This window comes from Acyrthosiphon pisum, chromosome A1, assembly GCF_005508785.2.
Source record: "Acyrthosiphon pisum isolate AL4f chromosome A1, pea_aphid_22Mar2018_4r6ur, whole genome shotgun sequence".
Classification (NCBI taxonomy): domain Eukaryota; kingdom Metazoa; phylum Arthropoda; class Insecta; order Hemiptera; family Aphididae; genus Acyrthosiphon; species Acyrthosiphon pisum.
This window is the reverse complement of record NC_042494.1, coordinates 136,977,506-136,999,237: the sequence shown is the minus strand read 5'-3', so window position 1 is coordinate 136,999,237 and position 21,732 is coordinate 136,977,506. Positions and strand designations below refer to the sequence as shown.

The 21,732-nt window shown below is 30.0% G+C and overlaps 1 protein-coding gene across 3 annotated transcripts; it reads right to left on the bottom strand.

Moving 5' to 3' along the window:
• Positions 1-22: 22 nt before the first annotated feature.
• On the bottom strand, positions 23-19,484 carry LOC100160162 (echinoderm microtubule-associated protein-like 2). 3 transcript variants are annotated; one of them, XM_003244927.4, is made up of 15 exons: positions 19,085-19,484; positions 9,077-9,232; positions 7,553-7,702; positions 7,017-7,089; positions 6,840-6,941; positions 6,619-6,723; positions 3,832-4,072; positions 3,460-3,617; positions 2,563-2,820; positions 2,356-2,493; positions 2,152-2,268; positions 1,945-2,004; positions 1,421-1,508; positions 1,108-1,334; positions 23-555 (listed from the first exon to the last, which is right to left on the bottom strand). In XM_003244927.4, the coding sequence occupies exons 1-15, from the start codon at positions 19,264-19,266 to the stop codon at positions 430-432; spliced, it is 2,181 nt and encodes a 726-aa protein (XP_003244975.1). In that variant the 5' UTR covers positions 19,267-19,484; the 3' UTR covers positions 23-429. The 3 variants fall into 3 exon arrangements, with proteins under 3 accessions (XP_003244975.1, XP_008183723.1, XP_001950713.1); XM_008185501.2 differs by lacking the exon at positions 19,085-19,484 and adding an exon at positions 10,017-10,236; XM_001950678.5 differs by lacking the exon at positions 1,945-2,004 and having other exon boundaries at positions 19,085-19,480.
• Between the last annotated feature and the right edge of the window lie 2,248 nt (positions 19,485-21,732).

The following is a 21,732-nucleotide window of genomic DNA, read 5'->3' as shown; positions in this document are numbered from 1 at the left end:
AAAAAAAAAAAAAACAGCAACATTTAACTATTATATAGACACATATTACGTTTGTTTATTTAAAAAAAAACACAAAAGTACAATATAATAATAATATTGTTATAATTAATACGATTCGACGAAAAAAACGAGTGATGATGATAATAATAATAATGTATTATTCTATGAATAATATTGTCGACATAACATTGAATGTGTAATAACGAATAATAATATAGAACATTTGAATAACACAAACACATTGTACACAGACTGTATTTGTGCTAAAGTGAATATTATTAAAAATATGTACTAAACAATAATAAATATAATTATAATAGATTCAATAATTAAATTTTTTCTCATAATAGTGAAGAATCATTTGAACGATAATAATTGTAATAATAATAATAATGATAATAATAATAATAAGATTCAATTCATGCTCTTTTATATGATTTCCCATTGTAGGACGCTGGTGTCTTTGCCACCAATCGATATCAGTCTGGAGTCGTCGTGCAAGAAAGTCACATTTGTCACATGACTGCTGTGGCCTCCATACACGTGGCATAGCGACTGAGGAATACAAATAAGAAAATAATTAAACACTGAAGAGTAGTAATAATTATAATAATACTATAACCAAATGTAGTTTAGTAAAAGTGAACAATTTATTAACCTCTATTTGATAATTACCACGCAATATTTATCTAGAAATTTTAATTATTTCAAAAGAATTTAATGAGTAAATTATCTTGTGAAATTATTAATGCTTTTAAAATTACTGTTTTAATATATTATGGCTACTACAATAATTTTATTGCTATAACAATAATATGATATATTAACTTAAACTTGTCATGTGGCTCCGGTGGGAGCCTTTCTATTCTTATCTTAAACACCATTGTCAAATTTGTCATCAGACTTACTTATTATATTATTATGTTTGTATAGATTGTACATAATATATTGTGTTACAAACAAAAAAAAGGTATAATAATAAAAATTTAAAAAAAAAACAATAATATATAAACATTATAAGCGTAGAGATTAATAATGAATTGCACTTTTCTAATATTAACAAATTATATGGTAGTGTACTACATTCATTATTATTGTTGTCTTTACCTTAGGTTGTTTGACCGGGTATGAATACAGTTTCACTTTACCAAAGTCATCTCCTGTAGCCATCAACTTGGATCCGTTTGATCGTTCGCATGCGTTAACATCAGTGCCATCAGCACCTTCAGGCCATATTCCAATGGAGGAGAATGTCAAGACGCAAGAGTTGGATGCCCATGCAGTGTCCCTAAGTTGAGTACTGTGAGTGACTTGACGACAAACTTTCACTTTCCCTGGTTGAAAATAAAACATAAATCAATAACATTTACAACAACAATACATTTGGTTTTACATCAAATAAAAAAAAAGTGATACATACAATATAACAACTCGTAGTCTCCAGAGTTACTGCGCAGGTGCTCGTTATCCTTTGACCAATCCAAATGAGTGATAAAGCTTGAATGGCCCTAATTTAATAAAAACAAAATCATCGTAATTAAATGAATTTCTATTAAAAATAATATATACACCTAACACACAGAAAATATAATAATGGATACCATTTTAACAACCAATAAACTATTATTGATTACAAAAGCATACAAAGTACAAACTCAACATCAATATGTACCAACATATTGATACCTTTATTAAATATATACCAACAGCAGCAAATCAAATCATTAATATAAAATATTAAACAATTTACAAGATTAATTAATTTAAAAATACAAAAACAAGTAAACCTACAGCGAATTAATATGCATAATAACATTGGTTAACCACTAATCATACAATTTAATTCATCCAATGTAATATCTTTTCTGTACATTATTTTTTTTATCTCTACAAAAACATCTACATGCAGCAACACTCGGCTCTACACTGGTAACCTACACCTACCAACATCTTGTCAACAATAGCGCCGGTACTACATCTTCTGCGACGTTTATCTTCCCAACACTAAACATCGAGTGAATTCAACAAAAATAATTATGTGGAATGGGTAGTGTAATATTGGGTAATAGGTAAACAATTTTATACGGTAATTTTATAAGAGCACATAAGTTTCAGATGCACGATGGACAATACGTAGTCTAAAATACTTACAGTGCAACGTCCTAAACGAGTGTAATGTCTGGCACCATCTGTGACCTGATATATGTAGATATAATTGTCCCTGGAACCAAGAGCAAGTAGTTGGCCGTCTGGCGAGAATTTTGCAACCTTTAAATGACAATAAACAATTTAGTGATTACAAATTTTATTACAGTGTGTTTAAATTATAATAATTTACACTGAAATTGTGCGTACCTGTATTGGTTCGTTTCCGTCAACGTGAGTCGAATAAATTTCTCGTGTTTCTGAATTCATGACAATCCATTTTCCAGATACACAACCAACAATGATTATTCGACCATCGCTAGAGAATGCAGCCGACTGTGCTTGTTCCTATATATTATGTACAGAAGTGATATAGGTATGAAATGTAAAGTTAGCTAATGCGAATGTAATACTAACTGCAATGTCTTTACTCCATACGACAGAGCGAGATAACGAATCCCAAAGCTGGACAATGCGATCGAATCCGGCTGTGAGAAATTGAGCTAATGTGGGATGAGGACATAACGCCCAGAGTTCATCGGTGTGGCCCAGGACAGCAGGGCTGAAGCCCATTGACAAAGAACCAATCAAAATGCAGTTGCGGGTAGATCCAACTAGCAATTGAGATCCACGACCTTCAGATACTGTACGAATACCACCCAAGTGTTCAGCAACCTATATTCAAAAGAAGATTTAATTACAATTTTAGATCATAATATTATGAAATCATTAAAATATAAAATAATAAATAGGTACCTACCTATCAATGTAATTAAATAATTGTTAGCAAAAATATTAAATGTCATTAAAAAACATATGATACATCTGCATTTATCTAAAATTGAAAAATAATAAATATATACTTAAGGTGTCCAAAAAAAAATTTGATTGAGTTAAATTCATTTTCAAAAAAAATAAAAAAATGTTTTAAATATTGCTAATTTAATACTATACTTAGTATATTGTTATATTCAGATAGGTTGTTTCAAAACAATTATTTTAAAATTATATTTATTTATTGTCGATTAAAAAAAATCTGGTTTAATTTATCTTTAGTTCATAAAGTATTAGAGAACATAATATTAAAAATTATTTTGGTACAACACAATATTAACACGGATTATATAAAATACATGTATATAAAATAAATATTATAATGTAAAAGTTTAATATAATCTGTAATATTAAATTGTTCATACATATTGTGAATCAAACATATGCTTGTGAAGGGAGAGGTGTTAAAATATAACAAGATATATTTATGAAATTAACTTTGTGAACAATTTGATAATATAATTAACAATAATAGCTTACTTGTGCTTCATATCCAGTAGGATGCATCGAAGAGTCAAACTGGATCAGTTTACCGTCTTTCCCACCTCCAGTTATAATGCTGCCCTCTTTCAACACACAGATGGAAAACACTGATCCTTCGTGCACGTTTCGGGCGACTTTAATGATATTATTTGTGCCTACAAGTTAGGAAAGAATATTTATTATAATACACAACAAAACTTGAACTTGGTGTATGAAATCAACAGAAATGAAAGAGAAGGTTTAGACTGAATAGCAAAGGCCTCATATTATTCTATTTTGCCTTGTGTCCCAAAATACCTAAATCGAGCCCGACTGCCCATAAATGTACATGCCTAAAACCTATGTACTATTTTTTTTTCGGGTACTTACCGCGTCCCCATATGACTACGGATCCATTCGAGTCTCCGGACAAGATGTCTCCGTTCTGAGTGAAAGCCAAGCACGTCACGTACTTGGGACGGTCGCGGGTGGTCTCGAATATTCCGTTGCGCTTGTACAGGGTACCTCCGGCGTCCAGTGTCCAGAAACTGATGTGGCCCTTTCCACAGGTGACGATCTGGTTTCGCTCCAGTGGGTGGAATTCCGCAGCCACCACGGTGTCCATAGACGCCTACAAGTCCAATAAATATAGTCATGGATAATTGCGAATAATGTTTATTTTTATTTAATATATATTCATCAATATATAGACGATTGTGGAGGATGAAGAGTCGAAAACGGATAAAATCGAGATCGGCGATTTCTTTTTGGAATGTAAATGGACATCCCCCCCCCTGACTGTTTTCGGTGTAGTAGGACATTTTCCAGCCGATATATTTTTAATGCAGACATTTTCCTCCCATTTTTTTTAAAGTTTATTATCGACTTATAATATTGAATTTAATAATATAATATTATTTACTATGAAATTATTTTTTTTTAATAAAATATAAAATAGTTTTTACTTTCATAAATATATAATAGGTTATAAATGCATATATCAACTGAACTGCTTGAAACAATAAAAATGATACATTTTGTAAAAACATTTTTGGTTCTTATGTTATTTCTTAACTTAGGTGTATAATTTAACCGTTGTGCACATCATGTATTTATTTTAGATTCTGAGTGAAACGATGAATGTATTGATTTTACAATGATGTGTTTTTTTTTAAATTTTTTTATTTTTGTGTCTGTCATCACCTTTTAGGACAGTAAAAATGCTTAGATTTTCTTCAACAGTATCTTTTCTGATAGGAAAGTGAATATAGTTGGTACTTTGGAGGGTCAAAAGTAAAAATTTCTCAGTAGTTTTCAAAAGCGCCGTGAAAAACAAAAGAATAATTAAGGAAAAACGGAAATTTTTATGCAAAATCTGTTTTCGAGAAAATTGATTTTGGTTTATGGTGCAACTCTTAAACAAATGACCGTAGGTACATGAAATTTTGACTGAATGTTTATATTAGCATTTTCTATACACCATAACATTTTCCAAATATTTTGACTTATTTTGACCTCTTTACGGACATTTTCAGTTTCCATTTTTTTAGTTTTTTTTTCTATAAATATCAATAAAATTTATTTGTTGGTTATAAAAGCTTGAACATTTAATAGAAAGCTCCTAGTATATATTGTTTCAAACACAAATGAAAAAAATTAAAAATCCATAGTCACAATTTTTTTTTATAAGCATTTGAAGTTCAAATATTGACAAAATACGTAAAAATGACGAAAATTTGCAAATTATTTTGAGTTAGAAATTCATAAAATTTTTCTTTTTAAATCTAAGATTTTAAAATGTAATACAAGATCATTCATAAATTTACATATCTTTATCAAAAAAAAAAAAAAAACGTCTGCAAGAAAGTAAAATTAAATTTTTATGATCGTTTGATATTTTTTATATTATTTCATATTTTTACAACATTTGATATTCACTCGACTTCTCATATAACGATTTCCTTATTTTGTTGTAATTAAAATACAAATGACTGTAGATACTTGAAAATTTCCCTGAATGTTCATATTTTCATTTTCTATACACCATAAAATTTTGAAAATATTTTGACTCTTTTTGAGCTTTTTACGGACATTGTCAGCTTTCAATTTTTTAGTTTTTTTTCTATAAATATCAATAAAAATGTATGGGTAAAAAAGCGTGAAAATTTAATGCAAGGCCCCTAACATATTGTTACAATAGCAGTTGAAAAACATTGAAAATACATAGGCACACATTTTTTTTATAAGCATTTAAAGTTCGAATTTTGACAAAATATATCAAATTTAAAATTTAATAATTATTTTTAGTTAAAAATGTATAAAATGTTCAACTTTTATATCTAAGGATTAAAAATTTAAAACAATGTCCCACGTAAATAGGTTATATATAAATTACTTTATTCACAATAATATCATCAAATATACTTAATAATATCATAGACTGACTGACCGTTTTCGCTCAGAATCGTTTTTCTAATACAATGATATTATATCTTTGAATTCAAATTTAACACCATCCATTACAGTGACCCACTTGTAACCTACTGTACAGCAGGGCGACATCCACTTACACACCTTTTTTTTTTTTGTTAAAACTGTACTAGTTTGGATATTTAACAATTTAACAATTGCTTGTGAATTTGATTCAAGTAGTTCAATTGATCAAAAATATTTATCTATAATGTATTATAGGTATTTATGAAAATATTAGATAATAGGCAAAAAATTAATTTCATATTAAATAATAATATTATATTAATAAATAGTAAACTTTAAAAAAATCGGGGGTAAATGTCCGCATCAAAAATATATTGGAGAAAAATGTCCTACTAGACCGAAAGCGGTCGTTGGGGGAGGGGATGTCCACGATTCGCCGGGGTATGGTATACGCATATGGGAGAAAGTGGAGGGACCGTAGCTCAAGTTTATACTTGATACTCTTAAATTACAGTAGTGAAATCAGTAGTTTTTAGGTGACTGAGCCCCCCCCCCCTATTTGAGCCTATGGGAGGTGGCGAGCACTTATATGCTGCAGGAGCATCACCGAAGACAACGACTGGAGATGAAAGAAAAAAACCGGAAGTTTACGTCCAAACGGCGGTAAGCTGCAAGGTCGGACGATTATAACAACGCCTAATAACATTAATAACAATAACTGTTATTAACGATTCCACTGACCTTGGTCTCCGTGATCTTGTGACCCTTTTCGTTCTTCTGCCAGTCCCACACGGATATGTTGTGATCGTTTCCCTCGTCGATGGCGCACAAGAGGCTGCCGCCGTCCTGTTGAAACCAATACGTGCGTTTGAAAAACAATAATAAATACGTATAATTAATTGTAAACCGAATGTCGTTTGTCCAGATTTGACGAACTGACGAAAATCCACAGGTATACTTACCGCTTTGGAAAACGACAGACAGCTGATGGACCGTTCGAACTCGCCCAATCCCAGCACGACCACCGTTGCCAAGCTGACCGAATTCCACACTCGGATGTGAGGCTAAAGATAGAAAAAAAATACGTTTAATAATATTTAGGTACGTTCGTTTTCGGGACGGATTTGCCAAAGTCTTACTTTTCCCTCACGTCCGTCGTGTCCGGCGGTCTGGCCAGTAGCCACCAAAAGCTTGTTGGGGTGAATGGCCAAACTGGAAAACAAATCAAAACGAAATTTATAAGTTACAATTTAGCTAGACTTGACATCGTAGCTCGCGAGATGACGTTATTTCCAGGTGTTTATCATATATAACGTAATCGACCGCGAGACCGCGCAGAAATAAAATTATTCTAATGAATAACAGAAAAACAAAATACGACCGACGTTGAGAGAAAAAACGTATATATAGGTCTCATGTCAAAAAAGAAAAAATACATATTTTAAAATTATTATTTTTTTTTTCAAAATCCATTTTAATTCGTATCGATTACGTTAAATAAAATATCATTTTAAAGGGTCCAGCAAGTTTTTCGAGGGAAAACTTTTATTCAAAAACACAAAACCAGCTGTGGGTGTTGCAACCGTTATTAGCGGACTCCCGCGAAAACTCCAATCTAACTAATCCTGATATTTTATGGTCGGTCGGTATAAGATGCGCAAACCACTGCGGTTACCATTTGATGTCGTCTGTGTGTCCCAAATAGTGTCTTTGGCTTTGTTCTTCGACGTTGTACAGCACGGCCACAGAGGCCACGAAGTATACCATTTCGCCGGTGGGTAACAGGTATAAGTTGGAACGGCAGTCTTTCCCTCTGTACCCATAACTGTAGATTTGGACGATTAAGGAAAACAATAATCATAATTATACTCGTCGATAGGTACCGCAGAATAGGGTTGTTCGTTGATGCAGTATATACAGTAAAAACCTCTACAGTGGACATCACGGCGGAATTACGACATGCCTGCTATTAAATAGGAGGGATATTTTCCCACAGATCCGCGGGTATTTATGCCGAAGAATTTAAAAGTGTCCGCTATTGTGAGGGTACTCGCTAGCGAAGGATGTCCGTAAACAGAGGTTTTACAGTAAGTACGGTGAGTATAGTAGGTATATGGTTATATGTTATATTGCATTATTAATACCTTTTCTGTTATCCCAAAATATACAATTAATGTAATAATTTTGGTTTTTACAATTTTATCGTAAAAAAAAATGTTTATCAGTATTTATTATACCTATTTTATAGAATTATTTAGTGTAATAATGCTGAGTTTTCCTTATCGCGTCTATAAAATAACAGTTATCTCTAACAGACTTATTATTATTTTATCAATTGACGGATGACTAATGAGACGGAATATAATATATGTATAATAAAATGTGTTGATTTTCTAAACAAACCAAATCGCTTTTTTTCGATATAATAAATTATGATTGTAGAGATATAATTATTATTTATTATTGGCTTAATGCATATTATTTGAAACACTTTTTAAACGTATTTTATTTTATTTATCAGTACAGAATGCATTTCGCGAATTAGTAAATTACTATAGGTACTTATCATACCTATTTATTATTTTTCTCGTTATTTACAGCGATAGAAAACATAATATGACGAATACACACAGCGTGTATCATTATTAATCATTAAACGTAATGTACGTTTGAAATCGAAAACGATGTAATTTCGTTTTAAGTAGTCATACCATGTCAATTATTGCCACCAAATATTATAGTATATAATTATAACGCGATAAACTCGGCATTGCAGGTACTTAAGTTCGTAAATCGCAGAAAAGTCAAGAAATGTGCATTGTCTACTAAAGTCTAATTGTCATAATTGTATATAATAACAATATTATACGATACAGGAACCTCTATACCTAATCCATAATAATATCAACTTCAAAATACGAAATCGTCGTTTGAAAGTGGCAAAAAAAATCTGATAAATTTCAAAAAATAAAATGTATAGCGTAATATCACAGAACATACGGTAACGTAATATTCAAACCAGTATTTAACCCAAATATCTACCTATACTTGATGATAAAATGAAAATGTACAGTTTTTCAACAGCTAGGTACCTGCATATATATAGTATAGGTATTAAAATAATGTATCACATAATATAATTACTATGCATATAAAATATACTATAAATGCACTCGTCTAGTGCAGCAAAAAAGGATACACCCAATCGAGTTTCAACTTGGACGAAGGAGCGGTGGCCACTTTGGTGATGTCGTAGGACGCGATCTCGGCAGTCGGCGCATACAGGTTGATGGGACGTCCGCGCAGGAACATCCGTACGCTACCCTCCTCTTCATTGTACGTAGCGTCACGTGTGCTGCGGAAAACAAACACACAATTATTATTGTCATATTATATACATACAATACTACAATGGGTGAACAAACAAACAAACAAGTAATCAAATTGTCGTACACTTAAGTATGGGGGAATGTGTTATGTCCAGAAGATCGGAAAAATATACTTCATGATATTATATTATACACCACTACACGTTATTAATATTATACCTATATGGTTAGTTCTAAATGATGTCTAATATTTCTTTGTATTTTTGTAAATAATCTTGTTAGACGAACGTTCCACAACTATGATATTATGGACAAGCGTAGTTTTAAATAATTGTAAACTACGTACCCTACCTAAATTATAAATCCATACACCTCCAACACAAATCATAAAGCTTACAGTAGGCATGTAATCGAAATATGTACCTAATGTTTGATAATAATTTGTAGCTTATTTGAATAATTGAATATTAAAAAAAGGCTAGCACGAGAGTGATTAGACGGAGACAGCCAAACCAGACTTAAGACTTCGACGAAACCTGGGGAGTCAACCGCATCACTACTCATATACTACTCGCCAGTCGCCGTCATTAAAATATACAATTAATAATATATAAAATGCAAATTATCTCGTAACGGTATACGCTATATAAACATTAAACATGTATGCCAAATCTGTACGATGTACGATATAATATGATGGATCAACAATTTTAGTAAAAGCGATTGGTTTGACGTGTGTTAAAAAATATATATTTTCCTCCCCATTACCCGCGAGATAATTTTTAAATTTAAAAAAAAATGTATATAAACCTTTTGGCATCAGTACGGTGGAGTGGCATTTTAATTCCTATATTATACGTCAATACTGTTGAATTACAATACACGCAGGGCACAAAACATATACAATATGATCATATAATTATTTAACACGCACACTGACAATTATTTAATAGAAAAAAACTAGAGCGCCGACGAGCGAACGGTCGACCGGACAGCCAACGACTGAAATCGGTTTCGCCGTCCGGTCCGGTTGTGTACACAGTACACATCACGCGCCGTTCGCCAATAGTGACGTGTACGAGTCTCTCTCCTCAGCCAGAAAAATTTCTTTTTATTGTCTATAAAGGGATTTTAAAATAATATACAAAATCAATGAACCCACTAACTCCTTTACCTCGATAGTAAACTCGACGCGACATAAAACACTTAAATGTACCGGTATACTATACATAAGTAGTCAGGTAGATAATAGATATTATACCTATAGAAAATCCTATATAGGTACATCAGCATATTTTATGGGTTTGATTTATACGATTTTCTTATCAAACCGTGGGCAATACTTATTGCGATAAAAAAAAATTAATTTTAAACTACTGTATTGCGACTTGGTAATTTTGACGTTTTATCACTGATTACAATATAATATGTCGAGCTTAAGCTATATTACACTTTAATATTTTATGTATACGAATATAGACGTCTACGGACTACGGTTTACTTATGGTAACCACTAACCTTTACCGTTCCTCCGGTGAATAATTATAATTTAAAATAACATTTACGTCGTTATATTTTTCGTTGTGTTTATATTTAATCTGCTGTAATTGTGTGCACTGTGCAGTAAAACGGAACAATATAATAAATAGAAGACAACGATAGAATATACGAAATCTCCTCCTCTTACAATACATAACCACACTGAAATCGTGTTTATGTTATAATAATGGACGTATTCGTGATCTCAACAATATGAGTTTAATGTAGGTACGGCGTTCGTAGTTCAAATCGTTTTAAATAGGCCGCGAAAACGCCTCGAGGTCTGTCCGAGCAATTACTATAAAAAAGTCTTCGTCGCTTACCTTTATAGATATATATATGCATACAACTATACATGTAGAGATGAACAAGTTATAAATAAAACGAACTATTTAAATACAACATATAACCATAAAACAACCACTAATATTAGTAAGCGAAAAGAAATTAAAATCATAAATGTCTATAATTATACAGGCTTTCTGAATAAAAAATAATTGAAGATAGCAATAAGAAGCTTAATTTTCTCATAAGCTGTTTTTGACCAAGACAAATATCTAGGCCCTATACAAGCCTGGCAATTGTATAACCGAAAAGGATTTAATAAAAATGGCTGATAAATGTAATATTAAAAAAAAACTATAATACATAAAATTTGTATTGATATTAATGTTTAATTTTTTTCATCATATTATAATATGTCTAAATTTAAAAACAATTTTAATTTATTCCTGTTAGTCACATATTGTATAATAGTATAATATTAAATAAGTATTAACTAAATTATTATTACTACATAATTTTCCTTTAAAAGGTAAATTTATAAATACACTATGTACCCAGGTATATATTATAGATACAAAATGTAAAAAAAATGTTTTCTAGTGTCTTCTCTATTTTCCAAACTCACAATAATTAATTTACTAATAAATATGTAAAACAAAATGAGTTTACGTATAGGTACCTACAAGATGCGAGTTACAACATGTATAGTTTCCAAGATGTAATAAGATTGGTTTCGTTCGAAAAAAATTTACATATTATATACCAATTAGTACCTAGATACTAAACAGGTCCAAATGTTCGGATTAGGATAATGAGCTGTGCACGATTTCAAGTGGTTGATTTTTCACAGGATATCCGTGAAAAATTGTCAAGTTGGTAAGTTTTGCACTCCCTAAGCCGATTGCAAATTGCCGGAAACGTATACGGTAAGAAGAGACTCGTAAAACGCCTGAAACAGGGCGCGGACTCGCTGCACTCAAGTGTCACGGTCAACGGAGTTTATAATTAATTGTATGCGCATTGCATACAATGAAATGTTTCAAACAAAATATATTATTATGAGATCGCATTAATTGCGTTAATCGGATAGGTAGGTCGTAACCGCCGTATAGTCAAGCACGATCAGTGATGACTAACATATATAATATTATAAATTATAATATTATGATATACTTATATATACTCTACAACTGTAGTGGTTAATGCGGGGTGTACAGCTTGGACTTGGGGATATGGTATAAGAAAATGGCGTTGAATTCATCGAATCCCATCATACATATAGTATAATGGTCCTCCGCGGACAGGTATACTTGTCTACGCACTTTCATATTATCTATGTAATTTTTTTTCATTCAAGGATGTATACTGTATAGGTATGAAACTTCAGGACTTACACTGCAGGATATTGTTCGGTCGCCCGTCCACAAGAAAAAAATTAAGAACTTGTCAATATTACTCTTATCTACCCGTAAACTATTCAGTGTCTCTCCTCTTCCTACTTATAGAGACATGCACGTCATCATCTGACCGTTATTGTCGGTTATTCCAACGAGCGACATGGAAAAATCGTAGGTAGGCAGTACTAAGGGGCATTAAAGTTCATAAGTTCATACAATTAGAATAAAATCACGTATTGTCGAATCGAATGAAAATTACGCTCGATCTGTACTTCAATTTTGATTTTTGATCTATTGATTTCAAAGTTATATATTAAGGTTCTTGTAGTGCTTTTTAGATACCTACATGCACATACACATATAATATAATATGATAGATATAATTATTATGGATTATATTTTACTTTAAAAATATTTGCTATAGGTATATAGAAAGAAAATGACGTAAATATACCATCGTAGACTATACAATCATCCCTTATTTTAATTCGTTAAAATTAGAATGTTTTACGTGAAATTCAGCATAAACCCACTGCCCAGAGTAAGCAAGGACCGCGTTTTTTTTCATCTACGTCGTCTGTACGTCGTTATACAAATGTTTGTCAAAATCGGTATACCTAGGTAGTATATTTCATATTATATGTTATATAATTTTCGCGGAGAAATAAACAAAATTCCAATTGTGCGCATTATCAACAAATTGCCATTTTAATATAAATTAGAATACACAAAATGTATAGGACACTATTATACAACCACCAACTGTTTTATTTAACGAATCGACTTGTTCGTTTGTTGGACAAACAGGTATTTTTCGTTATGCACACTACTCCGCCAAAACGAGATTGATTTTCGAAAGTATTATTCACACGTCGCGTATAGCTCGATATGATCGCGAGAGTTCATCATAATAATAGTGTCGTTATTTGAACGATCTTTTTCGATACTTCGATCACGAATAGAAATTCGAACTAACGAGTTTCGACGTTGTGATGAGTGTGGGGGGGGGGGGTAGAAAAAACAAATCCTGATTTTCAAAATTCAGAAATTCGGTAGGTTTGTGAAAAGTGTATAGGTACTTAAAAACATTATTCAGTACGATACTGCATATTAATATATTATATTTTATATACTGTTACAATATAGCAAACATAATATAGAAAAATCGATTTACTAATATATTACACAAGAATATTAATAAACAATCTATTTCTTGCACGATAGCCAAAATTATGTAAACCTCCAGGGAGTTGGCACTTGAACCTTCTTACCCCTATTAAATGAATAAAGCATATTATATAAGTATGCCGTTAAGGGTGTGTCTTCCCTTGTTTATACAAACACTACTACCACGAAAAGTTAAGACTTTTCTTAATTGTATGATATCATTATGCCCACATCGAAAATAAAACGTCGACAACGTGACATACTATATAGTTATTATATATTTTTTAATATATGTATTTTAGCCTGTAGTTTGGATTATGATGGTTATGTGCCGTACAAGTTTGTTTCATTTAAAATATAGGTGTTGTTTATCGATTTTACATTTAAAATGCAGATTGTCATCGTTAACCTATATTGATTGTGTTTTCAATAATTGATGAAGGACAAAGATAATCTGTTTGAAAAATGATCGCCGAAATTATGGCTAATGTATATATCACGTATAGGTTAATAATTTGGAATTTAAATAAATTATAAAAGTTAATAATTATGGTAATAGTCACCACTTAAACAAATGTTTGGTCCAAACATAAATATTACACAATACTATACATACATTAAACAACAGTACAGTATTAGTAAACATACATAATTATACACTAAATATTTTTAAATCACGTAGCGAATTATCTATTTCAATCGCGTAAAAAAATGTAATATACTATTAAGTTATATATTGTGAATACCTATGATAGATTTAAAAAAAATGTTTATACCTATAGGTATAGGTATAAGCCAATATCATATACCCAATACATAGGTACCTATATTCATAATAACCAAAGTTAAAAATCAATATTCTTCGTTTTGAATTAATAATTGAGCCTTTCGCTGCTTTGAGAACTGCAAGCATTTCGTGTACCTATACCGTCGAAAAAGCGTACCTACATATTATTATATAGTATGATGAGCCTATCAATTGGAGACTTACAAATTTTCGTTTGAACATAGGTACTTTATTAAGGTGAGCTGTGGATAGGTTCCCGTTTAAATTTGAGATGTACCCCACAATTGCGGATTCAGTTAGAGTTGACCCCTTCCCTCGGTGAGATATAGTTCTAAATAAGCACAATTTGTTTTCCGTTTTTACAAGCTGTTAATAGAGCGTTTATTTGATGATGTCGTATTAATATTATGATTTCATTAAACAAAAATAACATTTTAATACCTATTTTAATATTAATATCTATTTTATATTAATTATATTTTAAATATTATATAAGTAAGTTTAAATAGCTACCTATTGGTTTACACTCGGATAAAATAACAATACATTTTAATAAAGACAAATGGAATACTATCCGATGTAGTATTGTATACTTGTATTATATATTAGTGGCGCCGAAATTCTAAAAATGAAATCCAACCAATTGAAAATACAGCGGCCACAAGCTCCACATGTGGTCAACAAGTTCTACATTTCTACTTTGTATAGGTGGAAAAACAATATGTAAAAGTCTAATTTGCTGATGACAAATTACACCGTAATTCATTATACTAATCATAATTTGGTTTACGCGTAGTCAATACTCGTAGAAGTGGTATGATAATAATAGCTATGCATAATTATAATATACCAATTAGAATATAGGGGGTAAAAAATGTGGTAGCCCTATTTTTAGATTCCTTTAAAATTATTAAGTATATACTGTACAAGCCTTTCATATTTTTTAATCAATATAAAAATCCCATCATTATTCAACTTAAATAATTAATAAAATACTATTTGTAACTTATTGGTCGTAGAATTATATTATTTTATATTATAAACGAAAAGTAAAATCCTTGGACAAAACGTATTTAATTAATAACCATATTCACCTAGTACCTAGGCCTATAAGTGTATTAAAGACGAAAAATTATCAAAAATGAATGTCTCAAATAAAACAGTTTTTTTTAATTAACTTTAAGACATTAAAGACTTAAGCCCTTTAAAAATGTTTATTCTAGTTACACCTATGATTTTCATTGGAAATAAAAATACATTAGCAAATATCAATTTTAAACTTTTTAAGAAGAGATGTCAATATGTACCATAAGAAATTAAGAACACAAAGTGGTTCCAAAAACAGGTTATGTGTACTTAAACTGATGAAAAAAAAATACAAATATTAAAACTATTTCGCTTCACTCAGAATCTAATTTTAATTATTAAAAAATAACATAAAAATTGGTTTTAGAAAGTGTCTTTCGACCGGCTTAACATACTCAAGTAATATCAGACTTATACGATATTTTTATTTATGAAAAAGTTCTAAGTGAAATCATTAAGATTAGATAACTGCCACATCCCTTAAGAGGACGTCACATCACGGTATTTTTGGCACAAAACCAGTTTTGCGCGCACTAACTTAACGTAAATTATGGAAGCAATATATTCATCGTACAGAAACCAAAATGCCGTTGCATATTATAGAGGAGAACAGTATAATACACTTAGTGCAATATACTGTGTAGTAGTTTTGAAAAAGATTTTGTTGTACCATCATTATTGTGAGATCGGGAAATGTACTTGGAATTTTTCAAGTGCTGATAGTTATTAAGGTATAAACATCGTACTCCTGTATCCTCAATCGGTACATTTAATTTTAATAAGACCGCAGATTATAGTTTTTGTAATGATTTTTTGGACTTATACCATTATATATGTATGCATCAAGCATCTAAGTATATCGCTGTTCGAGTTCTTATCCCCCGCTGACCTAATTGGTATCCATATCGCTACTACTTTTTTCCATATTTGTGAGCCTTTTTGTTTCCTGAATCATATTTAATTTCTATTCGAAGTTTGTAGGTTAGTTGTTATTGCTAAGTTTGAATTTGATTTGAAGCAATTATTCTTAATATACAATCACATATTACGTAATCTGTTTAAATAAACTATAACGTATATAGTAATAGGTACTTAAAGAGTAGTTCCAGTGGCGTGAACTTTCATTAGGGAGGGGGGATATATATTTATTATTGCTAAGATAAATCGCAGGGTAGTGCCTCCCGCATTAATATTATATAAAAAGACCAAATTCATGGGGGATCCATCCTCCATATTCTCCCGTGAATACGCCCATGAGTAGTGCATATATATTATATATATATATCGTATTATTATCTAAATTCTATGGATATATTAGCAAACCAAAAAATAACAAGTTCCCTGTGAAAATACATAATTCACATTCAGAAATATAACAAAGCAATAGTGAAAAGAAACAATAACACGTGAAAACGTATTAACATACATTAGAGATACCATCAGTGTATTCTGTACGATGATCGATAAAAATATATCGAAATGGGTATTTTATCGAACATCGCGATTAACTTTAATAGAGTTTTATTAAATTTAAATCGACTCCCGGAGTATATATAACTACCTATAATATAATATAGAAACAATATTGAATAGATTAAAATCGATTGCATAATATTGTATTGTTGTTATTTTATTCACAAGGACGACGTTTTTTATTTTTAATAATTATAGGTAGGCACCTACTACAGAGAAAAATATAAAATGAAAAAGCAATAGAAATAAATTTAAATAAACGAAAAACTTTCTAGAATACACGAATTAAAACATTCCATTATATAATTATTAATTGTTACTATAATTTTTAGGTAGAATAATATTATATAGTAGTGACTGTATCAGCAATTTATAAAATTACTATTATGAATTAACTAAAACAATATAAAATACAAATTTTTTCCGATGAATTATATATGTATGCATTTTTCAATGTTTAGTGATCATCATGTGATTCAAAATATGAACTGATTGAAAATCTTTTAATTTAATGAGCTTATTTAGAATAAAAATGCCTAATAAATATATTATACATATTATATAAAATTAAATTATATTGATATGTTATAATCTGAAAACCGAAGATCGACAATGTATGCTAACCTGAGCTGCGAAATTTGGACCCGATACAAACAAACCGCGTATTATACCACCGAGTGAAAGCATAGAACTTATATCTTACATGGAGTACATATATGTGAACTATGAATTGTGATGATGTTAAATTGAACAATTTACAATACAAACACCCCAACTAGCTATATAATACTGATCATACATATGATTTAAACTATTTTCAGATTTAAACAAACACAAAAATAAAAATGGAATTGATCGAATAAATATAATTTTTTCAATTGCCACCGAGAACAATTTCATACGAATATCTAATTACAAGACATAATTTAAGTTTCGAGTGATAATGAACCAGGATAACATTTGTCGCTAAATTATAAATATCGGAAAAGGAATAATTAAAACAACCGTGTAACCAAAAATTACAAATAGTTTCTTTGTTAGACTTCATTTGTGCACAACAACATGCAAAACTACTATTATTGTTTCATGATGCACCTCGAAATGTGTTTAAAACTATTATTGTTTGACAAAATAATTTTACTAAAATAATGTCACCCATTATTTTTATTTCATACATTAATCACCTTAATTACAAAAAATATGAATAATATATGGGCCATCCATGGGTAGTTTGCTATTTTTAATGTGTTTAGATATTAAAATCTTCTTTATGCCTAGTGCCTAGATATCTATATACCATATTTGAATACTGCATATCGCATCAAATATAATGTAAAACATTTTAATGGTCGAAATAAACCGAGAAATAAACTATTTGTGATTAATTAAGGAAACATTTTTTTTACAATTGTGTTTTGAAATTATACTTATATAGAAGTTAATATAGGTTCAATTTTAATTCACGGCTTAATGTTGCTATTCGATGTAGTTGTATAGTTGTATTAATTATTATTATAATCAATTAAAATGCTGATAAAGGTGAACAATTGGATTTTGTTACAAAAAAGAATACCCAATAGCCAATTCTATATTGTATTAAGTACCTATTTTTAAGATCGTTACCCTATAATTTCGTATAACCACCGTCTTTCCATCCTTTTTATTGAAATAACATCTGTCCTTTGACATTTTCAAAATGGTTGCTGAAGATTTATTTTAGGGTATTTTATTGTTAACTCCCTTACATAAATGTATACAAGCGGCGTCCGATAATGGATCAAATCTATAACTCTACTTTACGAAAAATGACCAACATAAAATTAAAAGATAACCGAAAATAGTTGCTAACTTATATACCTACTTAATATACCTACCTATAATGTAATACATATGAACAAATTATTCATATCACTTAAAGCCTTGTGAACTGTGACACGAGTACCGAACAATCAAAATATAATAATTCGTTATTTTACTTAAAATATAACATCATTGTTTATTATAATATATTATGTATATGTATACAAAGCGGACGATAATACCACGTGGAGGTTTACCTCCATCACAGCTATAAAATATAAAAGCCAATTTATATTATCAATGATAGCATATAATCTAATATTTTATATTATTATAGCACATACTTGTTGTTTACAGCCGTCGTCTTACTATTAGTCTTATTAACCGGAGTCGTCGGCTTACTACTACTTTTATTGTCCACGGTCGGCATTTTAGTAGTACTCTTATTTTCCGGAGTCGTCGGTTTACTACCACTCTTACTGTCTGCAGCCGTAGGCTTGCTGTTACTCTTGTTATCGGAAGGCATTTTTTTAATAACTCGACCGAAACTATGGTGGTCGCCGTGCGAAGTGTGTATATAACACTATTGGTTATATCGGACGAAAAGGATCGTTGAAAATGGCTTATGAATGTAATCGAAAATTATTATAAATACGATGGGCGATAGCCGTGTGTAACGGTCGTACGAAAAACATGCACTGCCGAAACGAGACAAAATAACAATGATGTCACTGGCGTCAAACGAACGCCTATATATATGCACGCGATATACTCCGCGACCACCGTCCTTGTCTGGGAACTGCGGTTTTCTACAATCACTACTAGAATGCGCATCTCCTCCGATAATAAATCTGTCCTACTCTATGAAACGGCCCACAATTTATTATTGAAATGAATGAACTTTAAAATTCCAACGCCCAAGGCCAGAGCAATAAAGCACCTTAATAAAACACCACAAATTATATTTTGAACATAAATATTATATATGTATACTATTACGATGACAATATAATATTATATTTACACAATACCCAATTATTGTAAAATTAGTTATTTATTACTATATATGTTACGATATTATCAATTATGTGTATTGTTTTAACTTTTTACAATATATATAAAATAGGTAGGTACCTACTATACACTACACAGTGAAATACTGCGAAAATAATATGATAAAAACTTACGATGAACATAATATTATAATTGAAAGATCAAAGAAATATAGAAACAATACAGATCAACATTTAGTAAAAATGTGAACTCTGTGATTTTAGATTGTGTATGAATGTGTGCTTAAAATATCTGTTTAAGAAATCTGAAAATTACTGAAAAATAACTCCTTATTAACTTTTTAAGCCCTCAGATAAAAATGTTTTAATTATTTCTGATAAAAAATTTAAAACTAACGTAGGTAGGTATATCATTTTTTTATTAAGGTACGTGAAAATGATCTGTTGATAGCTTAAAAAGTTACCAGTTACACAAATAATGAAAGTGTAGTTATTAATAATAATGAAATAAAAAATAGTTATTTTAGTTTATAATCCTAAAATGTATAACAATCTGTTTGCAATTTTAATTTTATTTCTTACAAATTTTTACATATACAAATATACAAATACACACTTATATATTTTATTTATATAATAATACTATGTCCGTCGTCCGTGTATAATGTAAAATGTAAATGCGTTAGTAATTAATACGATTCAGAGCGTCATAATAACAAAATTAGATTATTTAGCGTTACGTTCGTGGATGAGTGATAATCAAAATGTTACGTATTTTTTTATATAATAATTGTACTAAATAAAAATAATTAAAATTTAAAGTGTAGATATACAGGTGTATATTTTACACTTTCATAATAATATTTAAAAAAGAAGTGTTAACGTAGAAATAAATAATATACCTAAACTTATCATTCAACAGGTGGTGGCTAAGAAAATATTCAACGAATATACATGAAATGAAGACAACGTCGTACCAACACGTTTTGTCTTCACATCAAATATACTAACTAAAAATTTTCAAAAATCTTTCAAAAAAAAGAATCTATTAAATGGATTCAATTTTACTATTATTAATAACTACTAGCGTGAAATGACTTATCATCAAATTTAAATGTAAGATTATTATAAAGGCCCCACGTAGGCTTTTTATGATCTTTTAATTTTGAAGCAAGTTATGAATAAAATTTTAAATTGTTTGTAAATGTTAAAATAATAACAACTTATATAGGAATTATAAAATTAAATTATCAAAAAGCCCACGTGGTCCTTTATGATATTTTTACCTGTACATTTGATACGTGAATTCATTATTATATTAAATAAATGGAGTAAAATGGTTTATTCTGAAATTAAAATTTGGTATGTTATGCGTTAATAGACGGATTCGGATTCGGATACGGCATCATCTTAAAAATAAATAACATCAACAGTCAAAAGGATTTATAAAAAACGAATTAAATTATAATTATTTATACTATTAATATGATTTAATCATTAGTTGATTTTTTTTGTAATTTGTATTTAAAACGTCATATTTTTACTGTATTTTAGATTCTGAGTGGAACGATGAATGTATTGATTTTACAATGATGTGTGTTTTTTTATTTTATTTTTTATTTTTGTGTCTGTCATCAACTTTTAGGACAGTAAAAGTGCTTGAATTTTCTTCAACAGTACCTTTTCTGATAGGAAAGTGAATCTAGTTGGTACTTTGGGGGGTCAAAAGTAAAAGCGCCGTGAAAAACAAAAGAAAAATTAAGGAAAAACGGGAATTTTTAAGCAAAATCTGTTTTCGAGAAAATTGATTTTGGTTTTTGGTGTAACTTTAAAACGAATGACTGTAGATACATGAAATTTTCACTGGTTGTTTATATTTACATTTTCTATACATGATAAAATTTTCAAAATATTTTGATTTGTTTTTAGCTGTTTACGGACAATTTCAGTTTCCAATTTAATTAGTTTTTATTTCTATG